Genomic DNA, 20884 nt, shown 5'->3' with positions numbered 1-20884 from the left:
TGGGAGTTTTTCAGTCAGGTTTTGGGAGGTACATAGGTTGCCTACACCTATAGCAAAGACATTAGTCAACGTGGGTAGAGCTGTACAGTTTGTTCTTTTTTTCTACAGACACCACTTACCTGCATAGGCAGTTTTTGTTTGGTAAAGGTGAACTATGCCTTTAAGCCACTGGCTACTTTTTTATTTAATATAGAAATAACCAATGGGCAAAATCAACTACCAACCAAATCTTATTTTATTGGCATGATTACAGTGAAATAAAATTGCATCGATTGTTATGACTTGTAGAGTACGTTTATTAATCTTTCATTAGTAAAGCATTGAGCAATGTGCAAACCAATCGTACATCACCGCTCTGTTACCTCACCGCTCTAGACTGCCGAGAACTAAACATTGAGGGCTGCCTCTCTAAATGTGCCCTTGTACCCTCTTCAGTCAAGGGATGGCTCTCTGTATATGGCTTTTCCACCTTTCACCCAGGGGGGTCGCCTTACTACAGGTATGTGTACCCTTTCCCACTCTTCTCTTAAGTGAAACTTCCTTCTACATCCTATGTACCAGTGCCTCGTGATATGTGCCCTGTTCCACAATGGACTCATGGGATGCCTTTCTAAATGTGCCCTTGCCCACCCTTCAGTCAAGGGAAGCTTTTCCGCATTTGGCCTTTCTACCTTACACTCAAGAGTTACCTTTCTTTATGTGCCTCTTTTCCCCCTTCACTCAAGTGAAGCTTAATTTTACATTCTATGTACCGATGCCTCTGGCTATGTGCCCTATTCCATAATTGACTCTTGAATTGCCTCCCTAAATGTGCCCTTGCCCACCCTTCAGTCAAGGGTCGCCTTTCTATATTTGATCTTTTCACCTTTCACTCAAGAGTCGCCTCACTATATGTGCCCTTTTCCCTACTTCACTTAACATTCTATTTATCAATGTATTTGGATACATGTCTTTTTCGACAATTGACTCAAGGGATGGCTCTCTGAATGTGCCCTTGTCCACCCTTCAGCCATGGATGGCTCTCTATAAGTGGCCTTTCCACCTTTCACTCATGGGTTGCCTTGCCTCACTTTATGTGCCCTTTTCTACCCTTCACTCAAGTGAAGCTTCATTTTACATTCTATTTATTGTTGCCTCTGGATACATGCCCTGTTCTGGAACTGACTCTCCAAATGTGCCCTTGTCTACCCTTCAATCAAGGGATGCCTCTCCATATGCATTTCCTCCACCTTTCACCCAATGGTTCTCTTACTATATGTACATTTTCCTTTATTCAAGTGAAGCTTCACTTTACATTCTATTTAACTTTGCCTCTGGATATGGGCCCTGTTCCACAATACACTAAAGGTATGCTTCTCTAAATGTGGCCCTGTCCACCTTTCAGTCAAAGAATGCCTGTCTGTACGTGGCCTTTCCACCTTTCACCCAAGGGTTGCCTTGCCTTACCCTTTTCCACCCTTCACTGAAGTGAAACTTCAATTTACACTCTATTTACCCAAGCCTTTGGATGTGTGCCCTGTTCCACAATTAACTTAAGGGGCACCTCTTTAAATGTGCCCTTGTCAACTCTTCAGTCAAAGGATGTAATGTATGTGGCCTTTCTACATTTCACCCAAGGTTTGCCTTACTACATGTACCTCTTTCCACCCTTTACTCAAGTGAAGCTTTACTTTACATTCTGTTTACCAATGACCCTGGATATGTGCCCTGTTCCACAATCCACTAAAGAGATGCCTCTCTAAATGTGCCCCTGTCCACCTTTCAGTCAAAGGAGGCCTGTCTGTATGTGGCCTGTCCACCTTTCACTCAAAGGTTGACTTACTATATGTGTTCTGTTCCACAGTTCGGTCAATGGTTGCCTTTCTAAATGTGCCCTTATTCACCCTTCAGTCAAGGGATGCCTCTCTATATGTGGCCTTTCCACCTTTCACTCAAAGGTTGACTTACTATATGTGTTCGGTTCCACAGTTCAGTCAACGGTTGCCTTTCTAAATGTGCCCTTATCCACCCTTCAGTCAATGGATGCCTCTCTGTATGTGGCCTTTCCACCCTTTACTCAAGTGAAGCTTCACTTTACATTCTATTTACCAATGACCCTGGATATGTGTCCTGTTCCATAATCCACTGAAGAGATGCCTCTCTAAATGTGCCCCTGTCCACCTTTCAGTCAAAGGAGGCCTGTCTGTATGTGGCCTGTCCACCTTTCACTCAAAGATTGACTTACTATATGTGTTCTGTTTCACAATTTAGTCAATGGTTGCCTTTCTAAATGTGCCATTGTCCACCCTTCAGTCAAGAGATGCCTCTCTGTATGTGGCCTTTCCACCTTTCGCTCAAGTGAAGCTTCATTTTACATTCTTTTTAACAATGCCACTGGAAACGTGCCCCTACTTGTGCCCTTCACCACAGTTCAGTCAAGGGTTACCTTTCTAAATGTGCCCTTGTCCACCCTTCAGTCAAGGAATGCCTCTCTGTATGTAGCCTTTCTACCCTTTACTCAAGTGAAACATCACTTTACATTCTGTTTACCAATGACCCTGAATATGTACCCTGTTCCACAATTCACTGAAGGGATGCCTCTCTAAATGTTACCCCTGTCCACCTTTCAGTCAAAAGAGGCCTGTCTGTATGTGGCCTTTCCACCTTCCACTCAAAGGTAGAACTACTTTATGTGTTCTGTTCCACAGATCCATCAAGGGTTACCTTTCTAAGTGTGCCCTTGTCCACCCTTCAGTCAAGGGATGCCTGTCTGTATGTGGCTTTTCCACCTTTCACTCAAAGGTTGACTTACTATATGTGTTCTGTTCCACAGTTTGGTCAAGGGTTACCTTTCTAAGTGTGCCCTTGTCCACCCTTCAGTCAAGAGATGCCTCTCTGTATGTGGCCTTTCCACCTTTCACTCAAAGGAGGCCTGTCTGTATGTGGCCTGTCCACCTTTCACTCAAAAGTAGAACTACTTTATGTGTTCTGTTCCACAGATCTATCAAGGGTTACCTTTCTAAGTGTGCCCTTGTCCACCCTTCAGTCAAGGGATGCCTGTCTGTATGTGGCTTTTCCACCTTTCACTCAAAGGTTGACTTGCTATATGTGTTCTGTTCCACAGTCCGGTCAAGGGTTACCTTTCTAAATGTGCCATTGTCCACCCTTCAGTCAAGAGATGCCTCCCTGTATGTGGCCTTTCCACCTTTCGCTCAAGTGAAGCTTCATTTTACATTCTTTTTAACAATGCCTCTGGAAACGTGCCCCTACTTGTGCCCTTTACCACTTTTCGCAAAAGCGATGCCTTCTAAAATGTGCCCTTTTCCAGCCATGTTCCTGTTAGTGAATTGGCAGCCTGCATGGTGCGCACGATGGCTTTCCAGGGCCTGTCCACATGTTAAGCTGTGAAGGGATCGGATTCCTCAGCCTCTGTCAACTTTTGCTGAAGTTCCCTTGCATTGTGTTATTTTTTTTTTGCACCGACATTGTCATATTGCCGACACATACATCCTATTGTGCTTTAATGAGCCGACTATCTTCTACAGACGTACCACATGGATGAAACGTACAGCGTACCATTCACAATGTCAGAACTGTATCCTTTGCGTATTGCAGAAAACCTGGTGCAAATAGCCACTGGCTCTAAATTTGAATTGCCTCAATAAAATGGAAGGTTACATTTATTATTTTTGTTTCTTTTTTCTTTTTTTTTTTTTAAAGAAAAGTGGAAGAATACATTGACTATCTGTAGTGGATTTAAAATATGTGCAAACTAACGCACATTTACTAAAGTGTCCCTAGAGAGGCTTAAGCCTTTTATAGCCAGACTGATTATTTAGACACCACACTCTCTCTCTCTCTCTATATATATATATATATATATATCTATATATATATTCTTTTTTAAACTATAAAACAAATATTGTTGATATATTTTTTTTCTTTTTACAGTCCTAAATTTACAGTTCTTGGCTGCGGTGATGTTAAAATCAAATATATTATCCGTAGAAAAATACAGGTTCTTTAAGAAGGTCCTGTTTCTTTGATGTGTGTCCATTTTTATTAGCTTGAAAGAACAAATTTCTGTCCTAGGATGATTCTTTGTCACATCAAGGCATGCGGTTCTACTCACTATAAAAACTTGTAGATTCTCGATTTGCCAGGTTTTGACAAACGACTCAACGGTGACTCGAAATTCACTGCAGCTGCCCCTACATACGGGGTACGGATCACCTGGATTATCCATCCTACATCGGATGGGTTGAATGGACTTGTGGCGAGCCAAGCCACAGAGGTAACATGGCAGTGCTTTAAAAATGGAGCTAGGCTATAGTTGTTTTTTTTTTTTTTTTTGGCTACAACCGATATAATATACTGCTCCTCGTTCATATAAAGATTGAGAGTTGAAAAAAAAAAAATTGTGCACTTGTATCCGCCATTAATCCCTCTGTCATAAGAGTCTTGTAACACCAGCTTCTAAACAGATAAGATCATTCCTTTACGGCATCTGTAAGACATCGGTCAGTCCCGTCGCTACACTCCAGCTTTGCTTTCCTCCCCTTTTTGGGCTCTATCCAAGAGTTGTGTATAACCGTCCCCCCGGGAGCGGGGTCTACTTGCAACACTGAAACCACTCTCTTCTTCATCTTATTTTTCAAGACATTGCGGAATTTCTGCCGAGTGAAGGCGTACACCAGAGGGTGGAAAATGGTTGTGCCGTAGGCCATGGTAATAAAGCAGATTCTCAGTTTTACCATGAAATCACTGGGCCCCAGACAGAGGATAAGCAGGTTCACAATAGATATGGGGGCCCAGCAGAGCAGAAAGGTGGTGATGATAATGAGAGACATCCTAAAGACACGTTTCTGGCGTTCTCGGCGATCCCGGTGGCGTTTCACTGCGCGCCTTAAGGCGATGATGACAGACACAGAAGCCTGTACCCTCATTGGCGGGTTTGGGACAACAGGAGGAGGAGGAGGAGGAGCCAGTCTCTTGGTTTCCGCCATGGTGCTTTGGTCCGAGGATTTCCTTTTCTTCCTCTTCTTGGTTTTCCGACGCTGGCTCCTCTTAAAATGGTTGCCGATCCTAATGTTGAGGGCCTGAAGGATTTTGGAATAGGTAACCAGCATAACAGCCACTGCTGCAAAGAAGATGGGTATCTGGATGACAAGGTGGTAGTACATACCCACCCCTGTGTGATACTCATTGACACTTACGCAGAGCAAAGTCCGGTTCTGCCAGGTAGCAATGTGATCTGGGTCACCAAAAAATTCCACCTCGAAGAAAGGAATGAAGAAGACCATGAGTGAGACAAACCAGACACAGGACAGTAGAAGCACCATCCTGCTGGGGGTGAGAACCCGATTAGCGGGTCTCACGGAGATATCGTACCTGTCCAGACTGATGACAAGGACATTGATGGCTGTTGCAATGCTACTGAAGGTGACACAGGCCTCATGGAAGCAGCAAACCAGGGCTATGTTCTGCTCTAGAGGAATCAAGATGATGACTATTGTCAGTGGGACACAAATCACACAGATGATGATGTCCAAAACATGAAGGTTCATAGTCACCATGTTGCTGACTGAATCCACAAGGTTGGACTGCATGCAGTAAAGCACGAGGACTGTCAAGTTGCTGCTAAAACCCAATACAATCTCCAACATGAGGAAGCTGGTGAGGGACACCTGGAAGCCCAGCGGGTACGGAAAGTACCAGCTGGCATCGGAACTAGATCCATCGTTAGTTTCCAAGATGGCGGTGTACATATCTGTCTCCTTGGCTGACACCATTCTGTCCTCTGCATAGTCCTAGGAATGAGGAATTTCTTCAGTTCATCCCCCTGTAAGCAAAAGAAAAGAAGTAAACCAATCAGTATATTGATAAATAACATAATTTCAAAAGTTTTCATTGCTATACCCTTAATGTGTTTTTTTTTAATCCTTTCAGGTGTTCCAGACTTTACTACCCTTGAACTCTTGTATCAGTTCACAGTCTCATCCACAGCTGTCTGTTGCACGAAAACGGATTGTTCATCTATATCTTTATTTAACCATAAACTTTATTTGAAGTTGTATGGCAGCCAAACATTAGATGGTAGCTGAGATACAGTGCCTTGAAAAAGTATTCATACCCCTTGAAATATCCCACATTTTGTCATGTTACAACCAAAAACATAAATGTATTTTATTGGGATTTTATGTGATAGACCAACAGAAAGTGGCAACATAATTGTGAAGTGGAAATTATTTTAGAAATACATTTCTGAAAAATGTGGAGTGCATTTGTATTCAGCCCCTTTACTCTGATACCCCTAACTAAAATCTAGTGGAACCAATTGCCTTCAGAAGTCACCTAATTAGTAAATAGAGTCCACCTGTAGGTAGCAGGGTTAGGTTATAAAGAAATATCCCAAGCTTTGAACATCTCATGTAGCACTGTTCAATCCATCATCTGAAAATGGAAAGAGTATGGCACAACTGCAAACCTACCAAGACATGGCCGTCCACCTAAACCTACAGGCCGGGCAAGGAGAGCATTCATCAGAGAAGCAGCCAAGAGGTCCATGGTAACTCTGGAGGAGCTGCAGAGATCCACAGCTCAGGGGGGAGAATCTGTCCACAGGACAACTATTAGTCATCTCTCCAAAAATCTGCCCTTTATGGAAGAGTGGCAAGAAGAAAGCCATTGTTGAAAGAAAGCCATAAGAAGTCCTATTTGCAGTTTGTGAGAAGCCATGTGGGGGGCACAGAAAGCATGTGGAAGAAGGTGCTCTGGTCAGATGAGACCAAAATTCAACCTTTTGGCCTAAAAGCAAAACACTATGTTTGGCAGAAAACTAACACTGCGCATCACCCTGAACACACCATCCCCACCGTGAAACATGGTGGTGGCAGCATCATGTGGTGGGGATGCTTTTCTTCAGCAGAGACAGGGAAGCCGGTCAGAGTTGATGGGAAGATGGATGGAGCCAAATACAGGGCAATCTTAGAAGAAAACTTGTTAGAGTCTGAAAAAGACTTGAGACCAAGGTGGAGGTTCACCTTCCAGCAGGACAACGACCCGAAACATACAGCCAGAGCTACAATGTAATGGCTTAGATCAAAGCATATTCATGTGTTAGAATGGCCCAGTCAATGTCCAGACCTAAATCCAATTGAGAATCTGTGGCAAGACTTGAAAATTGTGGTTCACAGACGCTCTCCATCCAATCTGACAGAGGTTGAGCTATTTTGCAAAGAATAGTGGGCAAAAACTTCCCTCTCTAGATTTGCAAAGACATACCCAAAAAGACTTGCAGCTGTAATTGCAGAGAAAGGTGGTTCTACAAAGTATTGACTCAGGGGGGCTGAGTATTAATGCCCCCCCCCCACACTTTTTACATACAGTGCCTTGCAAAAGTATTCACCACTATTTTGTTATATTATAGCCTTTAGTTCAATGTTTTTTTAATCTGAATTATAAGTGATGGATCAGAACACAATAGTCTAAGTTGGTGAAGTAAAATTAGAAAAATATATATATATAAAACTATTTTTCAGAAATAAAAAAACAATAATTGGCAAGTGCATATGTATTCACCCTCTTTGTTATGATGCCCACAAAAAGCTCTGGTGCAACCAATTACCTCCAGAAATCACATAATTAGTGAAATGATGTCCCCCTGTGTGCAATCTAAGTGTCACATGATCTGTCATTATATAGACACACCTTTTTGAAAGGCCCCAGAGGCTGCAACACCAAAGCAAGAGGCACCACTAACCAAACACTGCCATGAAGACCAAGGAACTCTCCAAACAAGTAAGGGACAAGTCAGGGTTAGATCATAAAAAAATATCCAAATCTTTGATGATCCCTAGGAGCACCATCAAATCTATCATAACCAAATGGAAAGAACATGGCACAACAGTAAACCTGCCGAAAGACGGCCGCACACCAACACTCACGGACCGGGCAAGGAGGGCATTAATCAGAGAGGCGGCACAGAGACCTAAGGTAACCCTGGAGGAGCTGCAGAGTTCCACAGCAGAGACTGGAGTATCTGTACATAGGACGACAATAAGCCGCTCCATAGAGTTGGGCTTTATGGCAGAGTGGCCAGAAGAAAGACATTACTGTCAGCAAACAAACAAAATGTCACGTTTTGAGTTTGCGAAAAGGCATGTGGGAGACTCCCAAAATGTATGGAGGAAGGTGATCTGGTCTGATGTATGGAGGAAGGTGCTCTGGTCTGGTGAGACTAAAATCAAACTTTTTGGCCATCAAAGAAAACGCTATGTCTGGTGCAAACCCAACACATCACATAACCCAGAACACCATCCACCCGTGAAACATTATGATGGCAGCATCATGCTGCGGGGATGTTTTTCAGCAGTCTGGACTGGGAAACTGGTCCATGTTGAGGGAAAGATGGATGGTGCTAAATACAGGTATATTCCTGAGCAAAACCTGTAGCACTCTGTGTGTGATTTGAGGCTAGGATGGAGGTTCACCTTCCAGCAGGACAACGACCCCAAACACACTGCTAAAGCAACACTTGAGTGGTTTAAGGGGAAACATGTAAATGTGTTGGAATGGCCTAGTCAAAGCCCAGACCTCAAGCCAATAGAAAATCTGTAGTCAGAGTTAAAGATTGCTGTTCACAAGAGCAAACCATCCAACTTGAAGGAGCTGGGGCAGTTTTGCAAGGAGGAATGGGCAAAAATCCCAGTGGTAAGATGTGGCAAGACTCATAGAGACTTATCCAAAGTGACTTGGAGTTGTTATAGCCACAAAATATTGACTTTAGGGGGGGTGAATAGTTATGCACATTGACTTTTTCTGTTATTTTGTCCTATTTGTTGTTTGCTTCACACTAAAAAAAAATCTTCAAAGTTGTGGGCATGTTCTATAAATTAAATGATGCAAATCCTCAAACAATCCATGTAAATTCCAGGTTGTGAGGCAACAAAACACGAAAAATGTCAAGGGGGTGAATACTTTTGCAAGGCACTGTAATTATTTATAAAACATTTTGAAAACCATTTATCATTTTCCTTTCACTTCACAATTATGTGCCACTTTGTGTTGGTCTATCACATATATTTCCAATAAAATACATTCTATGAATGCTTTTTCAAGGCACTGTACATCTTGTTATTGGAATGTTAAATACAGATTATTACTGTTATAATGCAAAACTATTACTGGAAAGGTTATGGTGAAGTAGACATACTAAAGGACCCAAAACACCCTCCACCGAGCCATCACAAAGCATATTAGTGTCATTTTAAACAGATAGGAGGGGGAATTTATCAAGAGTGTTGAAGAATCCACACCAAAATTGTCCTTGTTTGCTGCGAACGTATGTACATGTCAGAAGCGGGTACATAAATCTGTTGGAGGCCCATACTCCATCAAATTCCATACCGGACACATCTTACTCAGTGGGCTCCTTCCACAGGCCACTGCGCTCATCATACACGGCTGAAGCATTTCTTAGTGGGGTGGACGGAGTCTGATGGGGAACTGAGAGACTAGTTCCCCATCAAGTCGCCTTTCCAGGGATTGACCGTGCATATTGGTATTGGGCGGATCCATTCACTCCAAATGCAGCTTCTGAATCTGCCCACTGCCTTCCATTGTAAATCAAAAGCAAGGCCGACCTAATGGTGAACTAACCTCTCAGTTCCCCATCAGGCTCAGTCTATGCAGCAGGTGCTGTGACTGTGTGTCTAGTTCCTTATCAGGTCCACCTCCCCTGTGGTCATTACCCAAATTACCCATGCTTTACATGGCTTTTTTGTCTTCCTATGGATCAGTTATGGGTATAGGGCTCTGGAATTTGAGGTTTTTCATTTATTTGTCCATTTGGATAATAACAAAATGGTGCCCGTCTGCACATTGCCTTGGCATATAGTGAGCTTCTCTTACTAAAAAATGGCTTCAGCTTGGTCTGCTACTCATGATAGAACCCCTTCTAACATGTTTCGCCCCAACAGGGACTTATTCGTAGAGAGTAGGAGATATATGCCAAGGTAGTGTGCAGACAGGCGCCATTTTTTTCATCCCTCGATGTGTCTAACGAGCCAATATTCAGCTTAATTAGCACCTGCAAACACTGTGGCCAGTCGACTGTTATAACAGGCTGGGGCATTTGGGCATTTTTTCATTGCATTTTGATAGTGACATCGCCACTCTTTTCAGACCCTTATGCCACGTACACACGACCAGACTTTGACGGACTAGGTCCGACAGTCTTCCCGACAGACCTTTGGCGGAGTTCCAACAAACTTTCCGAACAAACGGACTTGGCCACACACAAGCACACCAAAGTCTGACAGATTCAAATGTGATGACGTACGACCGGACTAGAATAAGGAAGTTCATAGCCAGTAGCCAATAGCTGCCCTAGTGTTGGTTTTCGTCCATCGGACTAGCATACACACAAACTGATTTTTCGAACGGACTCGAGTCCGTCGGAAAGATTTGAAACATGTTGTAAATCTAAAGTCGGTCTGATTTTTAGACAGCAAAGGTCCGATGAAGCCCACACGTGATCAAATTGTCTGGCGGATTCATTCCGTCGGACCTGGTCCGTCGAAAAGTCCGGTCGTGTGTATGCAGCATTAGTTTACATTTAGCTTTTGGCTGGGGAACCTCACAGTCAACAGCTAATTCAGACCGGGGATAGAGCCCTCTGCACAAAATGCCCCAGTTTGAGCACTGGCATCTCTCTACACGCCAGTCCAGAGCTGGTCTTCATTACTGCCAGTTTCCTAATCTGGTAACTGGCAGTAATTCTTTATGAACTTGTATGAACCTGTAGCTGCCATATCAACAAGTTAAAGTGGTGGTAGTAAGAATAACCTGAATTTGTTGCACGTGTTGGTAATGTTACCAAAACTGGCACAGATGCTTGCCTGTATTAGGTGCAGGTATTTTTAAAGGGAGCCACCTTAAGAAAAATGTAGCTAATCCCTGAATATTGAATTCCCCCAGATTGTATGTGTGTATCGCTTCAATCACAAACCCTGAAATACACAGGATTTATTTGTAACGGTCAGGAGTCACGCTCAGAGACCAGTAGTTATAGCAGTAGAGAGACACCCACCAACCAGCTGGATAAGTGCAGCAGCAGATCACCCTGGCAGATGACACAGGCTCACCTGAGATCTAAGCACTAACCGGTATTCACCAGAGCTGAGATGGGTTTTGCTGCATGTTAGTAAAAAGTTGTGGTCCTCCGGATCGATCCACCAGTAGGTGAGCAAACCGGGGTCCAGTAGCAGATTTAGCAGGAAGGGATCAAGCAGAACCATAGTCAGTAAACAAGCCAAAGGTCAGTAACAAGTGGTCACAAGTTGGGATTAAGCAGAAGCGTAGTTGAGGAACAAGCTAAAGGTCGGTAATGAATGGTAGCGGAGATATGGACGGCAGCAGGAGAGAGCTCAATAATCTGGCAAACAGGAAGTGCAAAGGTACGGCTTAAATAGGATGTTCATGGGAGGAGCAAAAGGTTCAAGGTTCACCAGAAACAAGGTTCAAAGCAAGATTATTCAAGAAATTGTCCAGGGGATGCCCTGCATCCCAGGTGGCTCAGCAAGAAGAGATATTGCCAGACGCAGTAGAGGTTGGAAGTTCAAACCTAGGTCCTGACAAAAATATTTCTCAATTTAGGATAGTAAAAGACATGCACATCATACCCAGAACTGCAGGCATACAGCCTAACTATGAAACTGTATTTGGGTAATGACATCACCAGTATGCCTGATCCCTGTGTTTATATTTAGCTTTTAGTCTGGGAATCTCATGGCCAACAGTTGAATGGGGCCAGGGATGGAGCCAATTATCCTGAACAGCATACAACTGTCTAAGGCTGGCTGGCCACCATCAGTGTAGGTTATAGAAAGCATAGCTTCTATGGAGCAGGACTCAGGGGTAGATAAAAAGTATATCTAGACGTGGTAGACCATTCAGCCAAGGTACTGACCAAAACGATGTGACTCATGTTACCCATGTAACAATGATGATGCTTGGTTATTGGCCCAGTGCTGTCAAATGGAGAAGGTAGGCCCTTTAAGCCATTTGAAGCTTCAAATCGAGTAAGTTAGGAGTTAAACAGGGAGCAAATATATGCTGCTGGGGAGGGGAGCATTGAAGTGAACCTTTTTACTTGGCCCTTTTTGAGCAAAGCATAGATACACTTTAAAGTAAACCTGTGCCCAGCTCATGCCCATTAAAGTATTTTACATATCCTGACCAAGTATTAAAAGTGCTTAGAGCATAAACACACTCCACTACATTGGTGGTGGTCAGTGGATGAATGGCTTCTTATATTGGTGTTCAGTGAAAGGTCCCCTTACATTGGTGGTCCGTGGGAGAGCAGCCTAAACCTTGAGGAAGGTAAAAAAATATAACTAGTGCCATGGTGGTGGCTCTGCCAAGTGACTTTGGTCCCTGAAACTCTACAGGCAGCACAAGATATTTAATCTACCACTGGCAAGGAACCTCCAGCAATCTCTAGAGGAACCCTGGTTGTGAATGGTTCTTCTAAACCAGGGGTCACCCAAACTTTCTAAACAAAGGGCCAGTTAACTGTCTTTTAGACTTTAACGGGGCCAGACTGTGGCCAGTTTTAGTAGCCCTAAGCTTCGTGGTCAGTGGGAGTAAAATAAATTAGACAGCACCCCTGCCATTAGGAAGAGGAGGAGAAATAGTGCCCCATCGTTGCTGTCAGTGGTGAGTATAGTACCTCATTATTGGATTAAGTGGGCGGAATAGTGTTCCATCGTTGGTGTCAATGGGGGGGAATTTTGCCCCATCGTTAGTGTTAGTGAGAGGAATAGTGCTCCATCGTTGGTGTCAATGGGATAGTATTGCCCCATCGTTGGTGTTAGTGAGAGGAATAGTGCCCCATCATTGGTGTTAGTGAAAGGAATAGTGCTCCATCGTTGGTGTCAATGGGGGGAATATTACCCCATCGTTGGTGTCTGTGGGAGGAATAGTGCCCCATCATTGGTGTCAGTGGGAGGAATAGTGCGCCATTGTTGGTGTCAATGGGGGGGAATATTGCCCCATCTTTGGTGTCAGTGGGAGGAATAGTGCTCCACCATTGGTGTCGGGGGAGGGGGGGGGGCATCAATGGTGTCAGAGGAGGAGTTTTTGCTTCATCATTAGTGTCAATGAGAGAAATAATACCCTGTTGTTGGTGCCAGTGAATGCAATAGTGCCACAAGGGCCGGATAAAGGCAAGCAAGGGGCCACAGTTTGGAGCCCACTGTTCTAAGTGGTTTGAAACCAAGTGAAACCCAATTCTAGAATTATTTTTGCAATATCTTAGGCTCTTTGAGAATGAATAACTTCACATTAAATGCAGCTAAAGAGGTCAGTAGCTTGTTTTAAAGCTCATTTAGTGCACTGCTCATTAAGAATCTGTAAAGCGTTTCACGTTCATAGTATTGGTTTAGGTTTCCTATCAAGCAGGGGCGGACTGACAACTCATGGGGCCCCCGGACAATAGGAGATTATGGGGCCCAGGGCAATAGGAAATGATGGGCCCCGCAGGCAATCGGGCCACAAAGTATACACACACACACACAGTATACAATCAAACAGTATACACATACATGTACACACAGTATGCACAGACATGTTTCTATTGGCTGAGAAGGTACTGGAGAGGTGGGGCAGCTATAATCTCAGGATTTTTAGACCAAAAGGATGTCGGTAAGGAACATTTCAGAGACAGATGTAAAAAAAACACAGATTTTTACATACTGTTCCTGGTTATACTGAGGCTGGCAACCCTGATGGGGCCCCCTAGTGACTCGGGGCCCTCGGGCAGTGCCCGAGTGGCCAAATGGTCAGTCCGCCCCGGCTATCAAGTCTGCTTTGAAATTGCAAGAGGATGTTTTCATGTTATTGTCATGCTGAGATGGTAAAGGTGGACAGCAGCGAGTAATAGAGGACCGACACGTATTCTAGTCATCTGCTGCTTGCCATTTTTAATGGCGGTTCAATCCGTCCTTCACTTCACTTAAAATGATTTAAATTATATAGCAATCAGAAGAGGCAGGACTGCGTCTCAATCACTAAAGAAGCTTGTTGGATGATTTGAAATGCTTCCTTTAGTCTTTTATGTACATGTTCCTGTTGTGTCCTCTTGTTTGCAGTTTCCCTTTAAAAGCTAAATATACAGTGAGATGGTGTTTTTCTTAAAGCAGTAGTAAACCGTGGCAGTTTAAAAAACAAAAACAGAAAAAAAACACCTGCAATTAAATAATGTGCTAGTATGCATCGCATACTAGCACATTATGACATGCTTACCCTCGAACGAAGCTCTCCAGCGGCACGCTGTCACCGCTGACATCTTCCCCCCGCTCTTTCTTTCGGGTTTGCGGGCTCTGGCGGCACAAGTGGCAGGAGCTGCGGTTACATCGCCCCCCCCGCGCATGCACGCGGGAGCCCTCGGTTTTGACATGAACTCTGGAGGTCCGGCACGGTATGCTGGAGCTTCAAAATGCATGCCCTGATGACGTCACCAGCGGCACCCATGGTGAAAATCTGAACAGCGCACGTTTAGGAGGTATTCATTTTACCTATGTCTAAGTCTTATTATAGGCTTACCTGTAGGTAAAAATCACAAAGCGGGCTTTACTACCGCTTTAAAGGATACGTTCTCCTTTTCACAAAAAAAGGTGAACTCATTGGTCAGCGTGGTCACATGTTTGCTGTGGCCAATGAGAGCTTGCCATTGCGAGCATTATGATGGAGCCTCACTATGGGGCTTTGTATTGCGGTGTACTCACCAATACGCGGGCAGCAGGGGGCATCGCAACCTCTATGTGTAGCGGGTTCCAAAGGGACGCTTCTGATATTTGGAGCTAGTTCACCTCTTCATTTTTTCCTGAAACAATGGACTTACCATTTAACCACCTGACCTCCGGAAAGGTTTTACTCTTCATGATCAGGCCATTTTATGCTAATCAGCACTGCACTACTTTAACCGCTTCAGTCCCGGAAGATTTGGCTGCTGAATGACCAGGCCATTTTTTGCGATTCGGCACTGCGTCTCTTTAACGGACAATTGCGCGGTCGTGCAACGTTGTACCCAAACAAAATCCCATGTCATCATGGAGGAGGGGAAGAGGACTCCAGTGACAACCTGTGAAGCTCTGCTGACCTCCATGCCCAAGAAGGTTAAGGCAGTGCTGGAAAATAATGGCGGCCACACAAGATATTGACACTTTGGGCCCAATTTGGACATTTTCACTTAGGGGTGTACTCACTTTTGTTGCCAGAGGTTTAGACATTAATGGCTGTGTGTTGAGTTATTTTGAGGGGACAGCAAATTTACACTGTTATACAAGCTGTACACTCACTACTTTACATTGAAGAAATGACACTTGTCTACAATGTAGTCACATGAAAAGATAGAAGAAAAGGTTTACAAAAATGTGAGGGGTGTACTCACTTTTGTGAGATGCTGTATTTAATCCTGCACACAGCAGCCTTCCTGTAGCAGTAAAACTGCTATAGGGCAGTGGCTAAATGGTTAAAGTGGTTGTAAACCTCAGACATGAAATATGAACAAAGCATACCCCTCTATAGTGTGTGCTTGTCTCAATCCAGATCCAGTGTCATGTCTGCCTGCTGCCTCCTTCCTCTGCAATCACTTCTGACAAGTTTTCCTGACACCAAGAGATAAAAGGTGACAGGAGAGGGAGCTCCAGTAGGAAGCCTGTGATTGACAGCATCAGCTCTGTTCCTGTGTGCTGCGTGTGTGTGTGTGGGGGGGGGGGGGGGGACTTGCTGCAGTTCAAACCGAGCATCATAATGTGGAAGAAAGGGGATTTAAGTGACTTTGAGCGTGACATGGTTGTTGGTGCCAGATGGGCTGGTCTGAGTATTTCAAAAACTGCTGATCTACTGGGATTTTCACACACAACCATCTCTCGGGTTTACAGAGAATGGTCCGAAAAAGAGAAAATATCCCATGAGCGGCAGTTGTGTGGGGGGAAAATGCCTTGTTTATGTCAGAGGTCAGAGGAGAATGGGCAGACTGGTTCGAGATGATAGAAAGGAAACAGAAACTCAAATAACAGCTCTGTTTTTAGGAGATATAGGTAAGCGGTGATACCCTGATAGGGGAGACGCAGCTGCATGAGAGTGATTTTTAATGTTAATGTCGTATATGAATTTTCTTTTCTTTTTTTTTTTATTTCATTTAATTTGTCGATTTGTTGCGTTTCTTTGATAGAAGGCATTGTACGTCATAAACAACCAGCATCCCCTGAGGAAGCCCGCTACATGGGTGAAACATGTTGGGAAGCCCATCATATATTGCTGTGTTGTTAAAGTTGTAAACTAAATGTATTAGCCATCATTTGTATCTCCCTCTTCCTCATTCTTCCTTTTGATGAATGAAATTTTATTCTGTTGTCTAAAATAAAGGAATATTTTATACATTATATTTGATATATTTTTTTTCAAATTTATTTGCACCTATAAAGTCCCAATCTTTGTGCCTCTTCATCGAATAACCACTCGTTACACCCAAGGTATGCAGAATACCATCTCTGAACACAACACATCGAAGCTTGAAGCAGATGGGCAAGGGTGTCCACAGAACCTTTTTCGGGGGGGGGGGGGGGGGATCATTTTAAGGCCACCCATGCAATATAAAAAGATGTACATTCTCTGGGCTATATTTATATAGGCATGGTACGCCTGGCCTGAGTAATTTGCAATACAAAGTGATGCTGAATTATCTCTTATATGACACATTTATCTTTTCCACTGGAAAGCTATATGTTTTATATAAGAGGTGATCGATTCGATGATCGGGCTGGGGGTGAGGGAGGGACATCAGATGTGTAAGAACAGAGAGCAGCTGGCTGACTCAGAAAAAGTCAGCGGCGGGCCACTGCAGCTGGCAAGTGCAACACCTTCTTGACAATTCCGGTGGGTGGGTAATTGCCCCCCCTCTTTCCCCTACCTGCGTATGCCCACGCAGATGGGCTACAGCAGCAGAAGACCACACCGGGTGCCACTGCTGTCAGCTAAAAACAGGAAACTGAGACTACAATTCGCACAGACTCACCAAAATTGGACAATAGAAGATTGGAATCAGGAGTCTGGATTTCAAACTTTCTAAACAAAGGGCCAGTTTAGTGTCCTACAGACTTTAGAGGGGGGTGGGGGGGGGGGGGGGGCTCTGGCCAGTGGGTGTAAAAATTGTCGTGGCATCAGTGGCAGTAAACAGTGCAAAGAATTCCTCCCCCTAGTAAAATTGGACAATAGAAGATTGGAAAAACGTTGCCTGGTCTGATGAGTGGATTTCAGCTGCGACATTCAGATGGTCGGGTCAGAATTTGGTGTAAACATGAAAACATAGATCCATCCTGCCATGTATCACTGGTTCAGGCTAGTGGTGGTGTAATGGTGTGGGGGGTATTTTCTTGGCACACTTTGGGCCCCTTAGTACCAATTGAGCATCGTTTGAACCCCACGGCCTACCTGAGTATTGTTGCTGACCATGTCCATCCCTTTATGACTACAGTGTCCCCATCTTCTGATGGCTCCTTCCAGCAGGATAATGCACCATGTCACAAAGCTCCAATCATCTCACCACTGGACAATGAGGTCCCTGTACTCCAGTGGCTCCACACTCACCAGATCTCATCCAATGGCCTCCACACTCACCAGATCTCATCCAATGGAGCACTTTTGAGATTTGGTGGAACGGGAAATTGGCATGATGGATGTGCAGCCGAAAATCTGCAGCAAATGTGTGATGTTATCATGTCACTATGGAGCAAAATCTCTGAGGAATGTTTCCAACACCTTGTTGGATCTATGCCAGGAAGAATGAAGGCAAAAGGGGGGTCCAACCCGGTACTAGCAAGGAGGACCTAATAAAGTGGCCGGTGAGTGTACATCTATTGCTAGGTCCACTTTCATACAAGTCCATGATATACACCAGACCCAAGAAAAAGACAACTGGGGGGGGCGGAAGGATGGGCCTGGGGTCCAGCTGGGGAATCTGAGTAAGCTTCTCCTCAAATTCTCTAATGCTGGGACTATCAACTTGTACTGAGAAGATCCAATAATAGAACGGTAAGGTGGTACTTTGAATCGCGTTCCAACGCTCCGGCGTCTGAGCCTGCTGGGAGTGGGCGTCCTTTACTGTATCGTGCAAGAGAACAATACGCAGAAAGCCAACAGCGGTGCGTGCTGCGTGCTCCGGTGCTGGATCTTCTCATTAGCCGGAGCCGGTTTGGATTCAGAGCATGCCTCGCATGGAGAAGTCTGCAGCAAAGCTGGATGAATAGACAAACAAAGTGGATTTCACGTGGGAATAATCTCTGGCACGCGGTGAATCATCCCCCTGTATGACTGATGGCACGATGCCGCGCTCGATGTATATTGATGAGGAGGAGCAGAGATGAAAGGATGGGGGGGGGGGGGGATAAAGGACCACACGAGCCAACAAAAAGTTTAAGTAAATCTAAACCCCAAATGGAAATTTAATTTGCTAAGGCACTGTGCGTTATAAACAATCTGCTTTTTTTTTATTTTAGAAAATACTGGATGGACGAAAATACAAATCCTTTTTGCAGGTAAAGCATTGAAATAAGGTCTGCTTTACTGCAAGGGAGGAGTGGAGTGCGCACAGCGAAGGGCTCTTATATGGTGAAAGAACAGCGAAGTGCCGAGTTCAATAAGTAGAGTGATGGATTGCAGCTATGAACGCTGATGAAGTTCTAATAGAGAGACCCGACGTTTCATTACATCTCATTGTGCTGTGGATGGGGGGAGATGGAGAAACGTATCACTGTGTGCTCTGCTAAGAGCTGTGCTAAGTGTACCTGTCAAAGAATTCCACTCCAAGGAAGGACCGGGCATTTAAAGTGACGCTAAACTTTAAAGTTTAAAAACCAATGTAAGGATCATTCTTCCCACCGATCACCAATGTAAGGAGCATTCTTCCTACTGACCCCCAATGTAAGGAACATTCTTCCCACTGATCACCAATGTAAGGAGCATTCTTCCCACTGATCACCAATGTAAGGATCATTCTTCCCACTGACCACCAATGTAAGGAACATTCTTCCCACTGATCACCAATGTAAGGAACATTCTTCCCACTGATCACCAATGTAAGGATCATTCTTCCCACTGACCACCAATGTAAGGTGCATTCTTCCCACCGATCACCAATGTAAGGAGCATTCTTCCCACTGATCACCAATGTAAGGATCATTCTTCCCACTGACCACCAATGTAAGGTGCATTCTTCCCACCGATCACCAATGTAAGGAGCATTCTTCCCACTGATCACCAATGTAAGGATCATTCTTCCCACTGACCACCAATGTAAGGTGCATTCTTCTCACTGATCACCAATGTAAGGAACATTCTTCCTACTGACCCCCAATGTAAGGAACATTCTTCCCACTGATCACCAATGTAAGGAGCATTCTTCCCACTGAAACCCAATGTAAGGAGCATTCTTCCCACTGATCACCAATGTAAGGATCATTCTTCCCACTGACCACCAATGTAAGGTGCATTCTTCCCACCGATCACCAATGTAAGGAGCATTCTTCCCACCGATCACCAATGTAAGGAACATTCTTCCCACTGATCACCAATGTAAGGAACATTCTTCCCACTGATCACCAATGTAAGGAACATTCTTCCCACTGATCACCAATGTAAGGAACATTCTTCTCACTGATCACCAATGTAAGGAACATTCTTCTCACTGACCACCAATGTAAGGAACATTCTTCTCACTGATCACCAATGTAAGGAACATTCTTCTCACTGATCACCAATGTAAGGGACATTCTTCTCACTGATCATCAATGTAAGGGACATTCTTCTCACTGATCACCAATGTAAGGGACATTCTTCTCACTGATCACCAATGTAAGGAACATTCTTCTCACTGATCACCAATGTAAGGGACATTCTTCTCACTGATCATCAATGTAAGGAACATTCTTCTCACTGATCATCAATGTAAGGGACATTCTTCTCACTGATCATCAATGTAAGGAACATTCTTCTCACTGATCACCAATGTAAGGGACATTCTTCTCACTGATCACCAATGTAAGGGACATTCTTCTCACTGATCACCAATGTAAGGGACATTCTTCTCACTGATCACCAATGTAAGGGACATTCTTCTCACTGATCACCAATGTAAGGAACATTCTTCTCACTGATCACCAATGTAAGGGACATTCTTCTCACTGATCATCAATGTAAGGAACATTCTTCTCACTGATCATCAATGTAAGGGACATTCTTCTCACTGATCACCAATGTAAGGGACATTCTTCTCACTGATCATCAATGTAAGGAGCATTCTTCTCACTGATCATCAATGTAAGGGACATTCTTCTCACTGATCACCAATGTAAGGGACATTCTTCTCACTGATCACCAATGTAAGGAACATTCTTCTCACTGATCACCAATGTAAGGAACATTCTTCCCACTGATCACCAATGTAAGGGACATTCTTCTCACTGATCACCAATGTAAGGGACATTCTTCTCACTGATCATCAATGTAAGGAACATTCTTCTCACTGATCACCAATGTAAGGGACATTCTTCTCACTGATCATCAATGTAAGGGACATTCTTCTCACTGATCATCAATGTAAGGAACATTCTTCTCACTGATCACCAATGTAAGGGACATTCTTCTCACTGACCACCAATGTAAGGAGCATTCTTCTCACTGACCACCAATGTAAGGAACATTCTTCTCACTGACCACCAATGTAAGGAACATTCTTCTCACTGATCACCAATGTAAGGATCATTCTTCCCACTGACCACCAATGTAAGGAACATTCTTCCCACTGATCACCATTGTAAGGAGAATTCTTCCCACTGATCAC

At 44.1% G+C, this 20884-nt stretch overlaps 1 protein-coding gene across 1 annotated transcript in view; it reads right to left on the bottom strand.

Annotated features, from left to right (window-relative positions):
- Positions 1-217: 217 nt before the first annotated feature.
- LOC143927539 (G-protein coupled receptor 22-like) overlaps positions 218-20884 on the bottom strand; it is a 296520-nt gene continuing 275853 nt past the window's right edge. Inside the window, exon 4 of the mRNA XM_077451662.1 lies at positions 218-5821. Coding sequence (XP_077307788.1) covers positions 4470-5771 — 1302 coding nt within the window. The 5' untranslated portion in view covers positions 5772-5821 and the 3' untranslated portion in view covers positions 218-4469. The remainder of the gene's footprint in view (positions 5822-20884) is intronic.

The sequence above is a fragment of the Lithobates pipiens genome, unplaced genomic scaffold (genome assembly GCF_037356315.1).
Source record: "Lithobates pipiens isolate NorthernLeopardFrog02 unplaced genomic scaffold, aLitPip1_a1.2 Scaffold_23, whole genome shotgun sequence".
In the NCBI taxonomy this organism is placed as follows: domain Eukaryota; kingdom Metazoa; phylum Chordata; class Amphibia; order Anura; family Ranidae; genus Lithobates; species Lithobates pipiens.
Note: the sequence above shows the minus strand (reverse complement) of the source record. Positions and strands in the feature narration are given on the sequence as shown.